This window comes from Stenella coeruleoalba (genome assembly GCF_951394435.1).
Source record: "Stenella coeruleoalba genome assembly, chromosome: 11".
NCBI classification, from domain to species: Eukaryota; Metazoa; Chordata; class Mammalia; order Artiodactyla; family Delphinidae; genus Stenella; species Stenella coeruleoalba.
Window position 1 is genome coordinate 38,397,695 of NC_137157.1, and position 13,693 is coordinate 38,411,387.

At 36.8% G+C, this 13,693-nt stretch overlaps 1 protein-coding gene across 3 annotated transcripts in view; it reads right to left on the reverse strand.

Moving 5' to 3' along the window:
• The window catches only part of OTOGL (otogelin like), a 355,766-nt gene that overhangs the window by 90,109 nt on the left and 251,964 nt on the right, over positions 1 to 13,693 (reverse strand). For all 3 annotated transcript variants that reach the window (XM_079936918.1, XM_079936917.1, XM_079936916.1), the window contains exons 18-24: positions 13,131 to 13,308; positions 9,588 to 9,712; positions 6,913 to 7,122; positions 4,863 to 5,028; positions 4,019 to 4,093; positions 2,734 to 2,786; positions 972 to 1,134 (exon numbers count right to left, since the gene is read on the reverse strand). In XM_079936918.1, coding sequence (XP_079793044.1) covers positions 972 to 1,134; positions 2,734 to 2,786; positions 4,019 to 4,093; positions 4,863 to 5,028; positions 6,913 to 7,122; positions 9,588 to 9,712; positions 13,131 to 13,308 — 970 coding nt within the window. The remainder of the gene's footprint in view (positions 1 to 971; positions 1,135 to 2,733; positions 2,787 to 4,018; positions 4,094 to 4,862; positions 5,029 to 6,912; positions 7,123 to 9,587; positions 9,713 to 13,130; positions 13,309 to 13,693) is intronic.

Sequence of the window (13,693 nt, forward strand, 5' to 3'; positions counted from 1 at the left end):
CTCTCCTGGGAAACAGACCACAAAACCTCTCTCTTCTTTGCTCCCGGTTTATATGAATAGAGCCCAGGAATCGCTTTGTGTGAGTACGTTCATCGAGAAAGAATGGGTGACCTCTTTGCCTTAGGTGGCCCTCCCTCTGTGCACTGCCTCTATTCACTACCAGAAGAAGGAAGGCCAGTGAGGCCACATTCCACGTGTGCCTGCAAGGAAGCAAATAGCCACCAGATTCTGTATTTACCTTCCATGTATACTAGGCATTTCTGCTTCTAAAGAAAATTTACAAAGATAAGAGTAAATTATGCTGCCATAAAATAGTGGCCCATACTTATTGAGTGTATACACACACACACACACACACACACACCCCACATTTCACAGTGCCTGAGAGTTTAAAGGAACTTGCAGAAAAATCACGCAGCTGATATCGGCAGGGCTGGGATTTGAAACAGGTGTGTCTGAAGCCAGAGCTCCCACTCTTAGCCACTGCCCTAAGTAGCCTCAACACACCATTTTCTGTAACATCCATTAGGTAGATCAGTTGGCATCAATAATATAATTTAAAATCAACAATAGTAACAGCACAACAGAATATACAAAAGATATGTACTTCAAGTGTTTTGAATACAGAGTGGCTCACTATCATTTTCCCAAAATTGCAGCTGAATCAGGAGGTAAATGCCAAGTCCATCCTGAAATGAGTTCTCTCCTTGATTCACTGCATTACTTTAATTATATTGTATACATAACATATTGTGACATTATTTAGTCATGTGTTACATGTGATATGCATCTCACACATAACATATGTGATATGTTCCATGAGCACAGAAAAATAATTACAACAGTCTTCTAGTTACCAACTCAAAGTGAACCACTAGTCAGAACACAATTTTGGCTATTCCTATAAGTAATGTTTTTAAGTGCTCTTGTGTTTTCTATCAAATTCTAAACATTCAAGAAAAGAGGCTTACCCTGGAACACAAACACAGCCACTTATGCAGGGTGATGATGGGGCACAAGTGAAGTTCATAGCCAGGTTTGCACATGTAGTTTCACAATTTACACCACCAGCTGGTAATTCAGGGTCAGGAAACCTACAGTCGAAATACCGTTTTCCCTCGGGGCAGATGTGAACTTCAGGGACAAGGCACAGATAAAATACCCTTAACTTTGTATTTGCTCTATACATTTAATCTTATTGACATGCATTTGTCATCAAAACACAATTCACCATAGAATACAGTGCATTTAACAGTAATAACTGATCTTACTCTGTGATGTTTGGTTCATGAGCTTACAAACATTCCCTAGACAGATTTCCTTTAATCACCTAAATTTCCAAAATCTATTTTGAGTTTGAAAACTTTAGCTGCCTTCCATAAAGCAGTAACTAAACAACTAGTATATAATTTTCTGAGATCAAGAACCAGGGTATTTTGATTAATCCAAACATACATTATCAATTTTTGAGGACTGACAGTACAGTATATTTAAACTTTACAAAGTTGTATGTTTACAACAAACACATGATACTTTTAGATCTTGCTTCACCTCTGAGTCATTATTTACATTAGTCCTCACTATAATGTAGAAGTGCAGAAAATGGACATAATTACAGGCAGGCTAGGGCTTACATATTGCTCCAGAAACTTTTGAGCTCAGAGGGATTAAATAACACCCCTTATCTAGGGCCAAAAGGAATCTTGGGGATTCCTCTGTGAGAAGTCTGGCCACCTGGGCATCCTTTTCTTCAATGCTGAGCCACCCTGACGCAAATGGGGCAAGGCAGGGAGGGCCTAGTAGCTATTGAATATGTGTGTGGTCCATGAACAGACACTGTAAAGAAGCCCTAGACAGCCTGAATCCTCATAAATTGAATCCAGGGCATATAATTTAAAGCTAATTTATAAAATATATTACATAACTGTGCAAATAAATAACAAAGCAATAGCTCACAATTAGTTTTAGCAGCCTACACTCTTCCTGCCCATTAAAATCAACAAAAGGTAGTTTTGTTTAGTATTTGCCTAGAATTTCTCCACAGTGACCAAAAATTTGAGGCTTTTTGTGTGGTGAAAATAAGTAATATAAAGGGTCTCCTAATATATAAGATCTTCAGGAATGATATGCAATCGTAAGATGATATCCTCAAGAGAGATGGCAGTCGATGTCATTTTACATGCCATTTCTAATTGATGGCTGCTGGTACTAAAGCTTTGCTACTTATAATGTAGCCCAGGACCCAGTAGCATTAGCATCACTTCAGCCATCAACAGAAATGTTGCAGGCATCACCCCTGACCTACTGAATCAGAATCAGCATTTTAGCAAGATCCCCAGGTGACTGTGTGTACATTAGAATCTGCTGGTCTGGAGTAGGGTTTCCTAACGGCTGTTGCACAAGTGAGTTCCGACAGGTGTCTGGATACATATCCCTAAAGCCTTTGGGGCACCTGGGGTGGTGCTGGGATAGGCAGCATCAAGGCAGCATCCCTGGGTTGATCAGCTCTGCCCCTAAGCAGCCTTATATGTCCACCCCACACTGTCCTACAAATATTATAATTCCGAACGTGAAAAAAGTTAGGAAGCGCCAGAGTACCATGTTGAGAAACATTCTAAGGCTATTCCTCCATGCACATTGGCAAGGAGGGCTGTGACGGATTAATAACTTCTGCCCTAAGAGCAGGAGCAGTACTAGAGGCACATTCTCTTTAAGGAAAAATCTAGATCTTACCAGCAGAGGGTGTTGCTAATTCATCACATTTCACAGTCCCATTTGAACACTGGCTGGTAGAAGTAAACAAGTAGTTAATTCATGAAACCAAACCTCAAGTTTTTTCTGTATTTCAAAAACAATATAACATGCAAGAATTGACAAATACGATTTTTCATTTTTACAAATAAGTTATTGGTGTAGGTCCAATTCGAAGAGAGCTATTTCAGTTCAACATATTTTTATCAAACACTCATATATGTGTGGGGCACTGTGACAGGCATGGGGAATTCAAACACCAAAATTCGTAGTCTTTAGCCAAGTGCCTACTATATTCTAGTAGGAAAGAAAGACATACAAATAAATAATTTAGCCAGTGTGACATGCAACATAAAAACGTTTAAGACATAGAAGTAAAGCACCAAAAAATGTTTAAAAATCTGTTAGCAATTGACATCAGGGCAGTCAAAGAAGATAAAGTCGGGAAAATTTTGAAGAAGGGATGAAGGTTACAATATAGATTAAAGTAGGAAGGCTGTCACACTGAGTGGAGATGTAGTACAAAGCCATGTAGGGGTAGGACAGCTTTCCATGCGACAGAGTACCATGTGGGAAGTGACAGGGGATGCGGATGGCAAAGAGTCAAAGGCCAGCTCCTATTAAGACACTAAGAATTTATCCGTGAAGTGAGTCACTAAAGACCTTAAACACAGATGTGATATGGTTGGTTTGAATTCTAGAAAAGTCATTCTGGCAGCAGTGTGGAAGATAGAGTGAAGTCCAATCTTGCAACCTGAGTTCGAAAGTCAGGGCATAAGGCAAAAACCAAATTCAGGCAATGTGAATCTTGAAAATCCCTTAAGAAGGTATCATGATAAGGAAAAACACACCAGTTCTCAATAAGCCAGTGGATAAACCACAAAACTAAAACCCCTCAGTAACTTACAGTATTTGAACATTCATCTCATCCTTAACTTTTATTTGAGAATCAAACCGATCAAAGGCCTTCCATTTCACTATTTGAAACTTCAATTCATAGCTCTTTTCTGCAGTTATGAGCACAAGACTTAGGCACTCCATGTTGAAATGTAATATATACATGTGGTTTTATATATATATATATATATATATATATATATTAGGGTTTAATATATATAAATGTAATACATATGATTTAAAAGTATATATATTAAGGTTATCTGTATTTTTCAAATTATAGGTGTCATATTTCAATTTATGGTTTTGGTTAAGAAGTTATATGATTACATGTTATTTGTCAAGAACAATCACCATCACTGAAATCTACCATAAGCCTGAGAGCGTTGGGATGAGCTCCCCAGGTTGGTAAATGCTGCCTCTGTAATGACACCGACAGTGAAATCTGCAAGGAAAAGAAAGGGTTAAATTAACAAAATAGGATATAAATTTTTTAAAAAACACTGAAATTCAAGCAGACCATATGCTCTGTACTGGTAATTTTAATGCACAGTCTAACAATGACATTACTCCATGAGATCCCATGCAATTCTGTTATACAAATGTGAAGCCTTGTGCAGCTTTAGATTTTGTTTTCTAAATTCAAGCTCTGTATTGTTTTAGTGACAGAACAGACTGTGTTGTTTTTGTCACCAAATAAAAAGTCCCTGAAGGCACTTCAGAGAAACACAACTGGTATATCATTTAGCCTTATGTAGACAACAAAAGTCTTAATGTCATATGAGATTTGAGAAATTTCTGAGCGCTGAGAGACATTAAAATCCTGCTACTAAAATCTGCCACATGACCGTGAAACATAAACCTTGCTATCATTATTGATATGGCAAAAGCAAGTGGGAATAAACTTCAGGATTAACCATCAGATTCCTTAGCTCTTTCTATAGAGCTTTTGTGAACACATACAGGGTTAACAAATAAATAAATAAAGGTAAAGACATTAAGAACTATTAAAGAAACAACTCACAAGCAGATCTTTGCAAATACGCACACTTATTTCATGGAAAAAGTGACTGCTTAATAGTGGAAAAATTTATGGTGCTGAGTCAATTAGATAAAAAAACAGAAAGAAAGGAAAGAGGCATGATAGCCCATTTATCCTGTAAGGGAGAAAAGAGATAAAAACTGGACGCTGTCAACCCACTCCTGTGACGTACATGGGCACACAAAAGCTAAGTGTGTCTTCATAGTATTTGCCTTCGGGACAGTTGCAGCCTTCAGCACAGTCATCAGGACACTGTTCTGGGGAAGAGAGAGAGATGCAGGAGCGGCGACAGAAGGTGGAGCAGTAATGGTACATCATGCCTTTCTGGCACACCACCCCTGAGGACGAAGAAGCATCAGTTGAGAAAGATCTCCACAGGGCCGAGAAGCATTTTATGCTGGGTTATAAGTCTATGATAGACATAAATCATGAAAAAAGAAGATATCTTACATCAATAAACCTAGAACATTACAGAATCCTGTATCATAAATAAATAAATAAAATTATTCTTTGCCTCAGTGTAACAGAAGAACAAAATTTCTATGTGAAATATATTTAAGGGTGACATTCCATAACATTCTTTAACAGTCTGTGCTATAATTTTTTTTAATATTTTTAAGCCATTTTATCCGTCTAAATAAACTTCCCTTCCTCACATTTTAAATTTATTTACTGCTGTACTGACACCACCTTCTTCTTTGACATTATTTAATCCTAAGTAAACTTTTAGTCCTCTACAATTAGCACAAAACTTGACTTTATCAATCTGTACTCACAGCTCCTGTTTTTTGCCTTTTTAATCATGTTTGCACTTTTTGCTAAACCCTCCAATTTCTTTTTAGAACAAACTGAACTGATTACAGTAGGCAAACTAAAATAATCGAAAAACACACTTATACAAACAAAAATGCTGGATAAAACACAACTGAAATAATGTTAAATGTATAATTGATATTGTGAGAAAAAAATGGCGGTGGAGGGTAATTTCTCCATATGCCAGAAGTAAAGAAATAAAATTCAGAACTTTAAGTAGAGGAAGGGAGGATGGGTCCCAGTAATCTTGGACCTGATATTTAACTCTTAAGGAAATGGGAAATGAAAGTTGGTCCTTTTCAGGGCGAGGAATTGGGAGACGCTTAACTTGGACCTCCAAAACAATCTCCATCGTCAGTTGAAAAGATGGACTACAGCAGAGGTCAGCAAACTTTTTTTGTAAAGAGCTAAATGGTAAATAGTTTCTACTTTTCTGGCCATACAGTCTCTGTCACAACTGCTCAACTCTACCCCTGTAGCTCAAAAGCAGTCATAGACAATATGCAAACATATGGGCAGTAAACTTTATTTTCAAAAACACGGGAAGCCCAAGGGTGTAATTTGCCAACTTCTGGACTAGAAGAAATCTGCTCATAGTACAAGGAGATGTCAGGAAAGCTTCTCTAACTCTGTGGGGTCTCTGATGAAATAAAGTATCCTCTGAGAAATCAAATTCCTGCACAGGTTTGGTATATGAATTTACATTACCTTTATATTTACATTATTTTTGTCTTAGAAAGCCCAAGCTGAGAAATTAACATCACAACTGGCCAGTGTTACTCCTGGAATAATAGGAAAAAGTTTTTGAAACCACTGAGGGATGAAGAGATGGAGAGAATGAAGCTCCTGAAACCCAGGTCACAGAAGATTCTAATGGGGGTAAGGGGAATGGGCAGTCTTGATAAAGAAAGATTAAATCATAAAAGAAATTATAGAACAGTAAGGAAAGGAAACAATCTACTATGCATGATAACAACAGCCATCATAACCAGGAAGATTCGAGCCCTAAGAACTTGAGATAATAATTGTCTGTTGCGTAATTTACCTATTTACCTACAAATCTGTGTCACTATACCACATAATGCTTTCCCATACTTTCCAATATTTAGAACATTTCTATAAGAATTTTTTCAAATGTTTCAAAGTATTTCTGTTGCATATTTCAAACCATACAACTACACTCTAATTTTGCTTATGGTAAAAATAGTCAAAACCCATTGGTCTTATCCAACAGAGCTCCAATTTTAAGAAATAAAGTATTACACTTTTTTCATGTTTACACATTATAATAAGTCAAATAACCTAAGCAAATATTGACTTTTTATTTAAAAATAGCGGTAATTACAAATACAAAAATCTCTAAAGTGTTATTTGATCATCTTTATCAGTGACAATGCCATCATACTCACCACAGAATGAAATCTGAGCTCTGAAATCGATGGGAACACCATGCTGGCCACAGAGGTAGGCATAGTGGGCAAGAGCATTGCATAGGCAGGCGCTTCCGCACTTGCATGCATCATGGCGGCATAGCTGATAGTACAGCCCAGGGCTAATATAGATGTGGCAAGGAGCAAAGAGCTCTTGGTGGATAACATCACAGTGTGCTGCATATCCAACTAACAGACAAAGAACCCCATTAGCACTTCATTTACTAGTCTAGCTAGTACCAAATACCCCTGAAGTATCAAATTCCAGCACTATCCAAGCATCTTGCTTTCTGAGAAATAACACTGTACTGCATATTATTTTCAATAAGAGCCAATATTTTCAGCTTATACTTCTTTTGGTAATATTGGTAACAGCACTTAATCCATATTTAATATTCTTCTAGCAAAAAAAAAAAAAAAAAAGAGTATTGTGTTATACCTGAATAAGTTGAGCAACAGAAGGGTTAACTGACAGAAGTGACCTCAATTACCCCATCGCCTGAGGACCATCTTAGGAAATCACCCTAATTCTGCTATAAAGAACTGATGAATATTAGAAGGTTTACCTCCCAACATCCACACACAATAAAAGCAGTGCCAATTGTGGATGTTATGGCAATTCCCTGGGATACACAATTATCCAGGAAGGACTAGGAATCATCTCACTCCAATGGAGTCTCTGAGGTAAATGGTAATGAGGTAGATGCCACATAGTCGTTAAATGCAATATCTGCGCAAGGCATAGTGCACAATGTCTGGTAAATATTAGATCAATAATGTTTGATAAATGAATCTATGACGAATACGTGAGTAAATGAATAATGAACAGAAATTGGTAATGGAACATATGCTAAAGGCTATGAGCTATCACTACCAAGCCATTTGAGGGGATGTGTATAATAAGTTCTTGAAATGTGTTGACTTTTCCTTGAGAATGACTGCTCAGATATAATTCTTTATGGGAGTAACCAAGTTTGACAAAACAATCTGGATTTCATCTTTCTGAAAAAGCCTCGTCCTGTGATTTCTTGGTGCAATGGACCTTGACTGCATTGATTTCTTCACAGATAAAATTAATCAATCTTTGAGTTGTCATTGTCTTTGAGAGACAAGATGAGCTACTAGAGATAGAATTTTTTCATTACTGAGGAATTATACTGAACTTTTTTTGCTGAGCATTTTAAATATATTTATTATTGGAAACACATGGTAATTATCTAAGTAATTACCTGAGTATTATATATTTTTGCATTGTTATGCACATAATATATGAAAACAAATGACAGACTATAACAGCATACTATTAGCATATATACTCCTAATTCCCAGGATCTCCAAGCAATAGCTTTTATTGCATGCCCTAAAGATTTGTAGATCAAAAAACATTCCTACTGACATTAAGTGAAAGGGTGACTCAGAAAATCCTTGTTTAAAAATATCCTTCAGAATCCATATTAGAGTTGACTTTCATCTATTTATTTTCCTTTCTTTGGGGATCTTTTTGAATTTACCTATTTGAAATTAAAAAATAATAGTTCATGGCAAAGGTGAAGAAAAATAATATCTAAAATATATATGTCATAGAAGATATAAGATATGGGGACAAAAATATATATATAAAAAAATGGTAGGGAATAAAGGAGGTCATTAAAGAAACAACCAGAGAAAATTGGAGTAAAGTCCAATTGATAAATTAGAAGTTGGCCTAGATTAAAAAAAAAAAATCACTAAAAGCAAGATTATCTTGTTTTCTTTCCAGGACACTAAAACTATAAGTTAATAATAAGGACCACAGAACAATAAACAGAATCCTTCCAAACAACCACTACAAAATCCAGAAACTCTGCTAACTTCTCATGGGTACTCAATCAATATTAATAATGAATTTTTAAAACTACATAAAAACAGTAAACCAACCAAAATAAAGGAACAAATTTAAATTATAAAAATATCTATTTAAGCATGCACATTAATTTTCTTTCACAAAGTGATTTTGAAAAAAAAAATATGCCTTCTTTTATTGAACAGTAAAATAGCCTTTCACGTGGTCTGCTGTGGCTTTAGTAAAAAAAAAAAATACAGCCAAAAATTCTTGGCATGTGAGTTGCACTGTCATTGTAAATTGGAACTCTACGACAATCTCAAATTGTTACACACCTGACGGCACAAAGCTTCTCTGGATCACTGGCTTCCTGCTTATGAAGCCATAATATGTTCTGTGAGTAGGAACTCGTAGTGTGACATCAATAAACAGGAGAATTCACATGCACTGTCACACTGTGGAACCGAAGTTGAATATCCCAAGACTATACGAGCATTATTAGAATAGTTCCAGAGATTTTTCTTTAGCATTTAAATAATCTGAAATACCCAAAATGCTAGCTCACATTTGGGAACAGTTGAGGGATTTCTGAACATCTAAAGTAAGTAAATTTATGAATGCAGAGTAGTAAATAAAAGAGTCATTTTCTGGAGTTCTTTTTTAAAGTAACCTAGATTACATAAAGAGGCATATGTATTAAATAAAAATACATAAAGAATGGCATCGATTTTATCATAATGAAGAAAATCAGAATTTAAAATCACTATCTAATTTTACAAAATTACAGTAATAGAGAGAACTTTTTCTTAGGTTTACATGCAGAAAGACTTACTGTTTTGTTGATTAATGTTGCAGGGGTCCATCATAGGAACATGAACTGGTGCAAAACAAGTGGAGGAAACTCTCCATGCATTTGCATGAAGTTGTGGGGTACCTTCTATCATGCCTGATGGAGAACTAAAAAGCAAATATAATATTCTCTTAGCCTCTCCCATTCATTTCCTTCCTTCAGAGTCTTCAAATATTGAAAAAAGAGAATACTATTTTTTTAATTTACAAAGAAATCTTAAAGCTTGAAATGTTTTATTACATCTTTAAATATACACGGTGTTAGCTTCTTATTATTAAGTTTTACAATGTGTCAAATTGTGGACATACATGGTTTTACTTAATAATCATTTCAGCCTTGTGAAGGACAAACCATTATCCCCATTTTAGAGAGAAGGCAAAGCAGAAGCTTAGAGAAATATTAATGTTCACTCAGCTGCTAAGTGTCAGAGGTGAGATTCAAACGTAGTTCACACCACTTGGATGAAATATCACACAACCAAAGCATGAATGCGTGTGGTTTAGGGAGGTGGAGGTAGGGAGCTCACGTGATTCTTTTCAGGGTAAAGACAAATGTCCTAAGGAAGAAATAGTCTACACTGCTGGTTCAGTATTTCAATTTTCATTATGAGGCCTGACATACTGAGGTTCCACTGTGAGGTTGGGCAAACAAACCAAGTGAAAATTAAGAAGAAATGGTATGAGGCACTCTTCACCCACGTTTTCTCACTTCTTCAGTTCCCTCAGCAAACCAAAGTGGAAGAGAAATATCTATCCTTCAGGCTTATAAACCACAACAATGTTTAAGAGCCAGACACTAAAATGCCCCCTCCAGAAGTCATCAAGGTTTAGTAACTCATCAGCCAATAGTGAGTGGCAATCCCTGTTGGAGCTGTGCCAGACACTGTCAGAACTACTTAGAGAATCAGGTTGGACTAGGTTTCCTGTAGGAAGCTTTGATCAAGCAAAACTTCACTAATGCAAGCCATAACTGCATGAATTGCTACAACACGGCCAAATAACAGAGTAGCATTTATCTTCACTCTCTTAGTGTCCAAATAAACATAACTACTTTGCCTACCATTTATCTCAATCACCAATATGAAGCTATATGGAGCTTCTCACCACAAAGACAGGAGTAAAAGAGGGAGCCACACAAGCTACTCCACCATGCTCATCCCTTGTAGCCACCCTTTCCTTCTTTTTTCTATTCCTCAAAATGAAACTATTCTAGAAATGTATAGAATTATAACAGACACCCAATCCAAAATCTAATTTTGCTCCAATGAGAACACGAAGACTCACAGAAATTGCATGACTTGCACTACCTCTTCTCATTCTTTCCCTCTCCATCCCTCTTTATCCCTACAAAGCACAATAAAATAGGTCAAGGTGATAGGTGTACTCAGGATTCCCAGGAGGAACTGACTCAGAGCTTGGCTCTCTTATTTCATTTAATTCACTTAAAACAATAAATACCAAAAAAAAAAGCTGAAATGTAGACCCATTTATTTATTGCATTCATTTTATAAAATAGCCTTTCAGTTCACCGTAGTGAATTTACTAAAACAAGGCATACAAAATAAATTTTCAAGTAATTAATATTTTCCATTCATTATGTTTGCAGATTCACATTAACTTTGTGATGCAAGGAATTTTAACTGCTTATGCTGGAAAGCTAAACAATGTTTGAAAATTATCTCTGACTCTGAAATATTATCCTGCACTGTTATCAGGCCTGAATGTTTATACATGGAGGAGACTGGTGCCTTAGAAAGAGGCAGACAGATCTGCCATCTGTTAAACATTGACTACTAACCCATTCTGACAAACAGGAAGAGAAAAGGCTTAATGTCTCCTCTGCACATCTTAACCAAGTCACTTAATATAGTTTCTGTTTCACAAATTGATAAGAAATCAATATTCTGATCTACCAGTAAATGAAACAAACAAACAAAACCCGTAAATGACCTAAAAGCAAATTAATTACACAGGAGAAAAGGTAAAAGAAACTCTCTTTTAAAATTACAAAACTGAAATGCCCTTTCTCCTTGCTGATCCAGATTCTCTTCTTGGTGCTACATCAAAAGTCCTACCTCCATTCAGTTCAACTGTCTAGTGCATATAAGGTACTCTGCTAGTTCTTAAGAATATAAGGATTAAGGACACGGTCTTTATTCTCAAAGCCTTTGCAGTTTTTTTTTTGTTTGTTTTTTTTTTTTTTTTTTTTTTTGCGGTACGCAGGCCTCTCACTGTTGTGGCCTCTCCCGCTGCAGAGCACAGGCTCCGGACGCGCAGGCCCAGCGGCCATGGCTCACGGGCCCAGCCGCTCCGCGGCATGTGGGCTCTTCCCAGACCGGGGCACGAACCCGCGTCCCCTGCATCGGCAGGTGGATTCCCAACCACTGCGCCACCAGGGAAGCCCGCCTTTGCAGTTTTAAGTGGAAACCAGACAGATAAACGACAGATTTTCATAGATAAAAGAGTCAAAATTAACTTTGGTGGGATACAAACTCACTTTTTGAAGCAAATAATGACCGAGTTGGTTTGAAAAATAAATAGGAGTTAATGGGGAAGATTAGGGAGCGGACAGAACCCAAAGCAGGAAGAATATGCAGAAGTGTTTTTTTAATGGCATTTGGAGAATGGCTTCTCCAGGAAACGCTCCCCGCCTACCCAGCCCACCCTGAGCTACTCAAAATTTTGCTGTGCTTCTAGCCACAACCACACAAGTTAACACTTAACTTTTTGAATTCACCTCAGTATTTTTATACATATTGTGATTAATACCTCGCCTAGAACAAATTATTTCTGAAAGACGGTTGTCCTTTCCCAATCCACAATATAAGCTCCTTGAGGATGGGAACAATGTCTTACTGCCTCTATTGTCCCACAGTGCTTAGCACAATAACAGGTGCTCAAAGCATTTACACTAAGTTATACACCATGTCTTATCACATGTAGGTGAAAGTGCTTTGTCAATACAAGGGGTATAAATGTATTTTATTGCTTTTTCTCCTAATGAAACACCAACTATCATAAAATCCAATTAACTTAGATGCCACAATGTTGCTTTAGAGATATCATTCATACCAAATGATATCAATATTATTAAAGTATAATTTACTATCATTCATACCAAATGATTCTAAGACTTTTTAAAGGCAGCAAAATTTTTTTTACATAAAATACCGTTAAGCTTGATAGGATAGGCGGCAGAAAGAGAATAACGGGAAGTTATTCTGTGGGTAGCCTTCAGGCTCTTGAGTCTCACTACTTAAACCCAAAGTCCAGCTCCACTGTATTTGAGCTATGTGACTGAGCTATTTATTTGTCACTTTGGTGCCTCAGTTAGCTTCCTTATCTATAAAACAGAGATACTAATCAGGGGATTGCTACAAAATTTAAATACAGTAATCCATGTAAAGCTCTTGGAACAGTGAGTACTAAGCTATTATTAGTTAAGTAAACATTTTTAATGTAAGAATTTATATCCTCTAAATTACTAGTCACTAAATTATGTTAGCTATACAGAGATCATACTTACAGAAAATCATCCCTTATGTTCCCATTAAACGTGCCACACAGACCTAACGTTCTTCTTTTCCACGCACTAGTGAGCTGAATATAAACTCTTTCCCCATCTATAGCAAACAGAATCTTTAAACCAAACGTGGTTTTTAGAAGAATAAATAAGGATGACAGAGTCTGAATTTCAACAATTCCTGCAGGAAAAGAACATACATAAATCAGCTTTGAGACTCACAGGCAGTGTTCTGAAATGCTAATGTACAACATCGGGAGTCTTCTTCCAAAAGACTTCTTCCCAGTTCCTGCTCCTGTGCTCCGGGGCCAATTTTCACCACCTTGTGCCTGCTTTCTTTTCTTCCATTTCCCTCTGGGTCTTCAGCAGATATTTTTAATACATTGTCAGGTGCACATGTAATTTCAGTTGGCAAGCATCTCATGGTGGGGGTGGACAGTCCTTAGACATTTGAAATCTGATCTCTTTTCCTTAACGTGTGTGTGTGTGTGTGTGTGTGTGTGTGTGTGTGTGTGTGTGTGTGTTCCCACGAATTGGTCATGATTCAATAAGGAAGGGGCACTTTT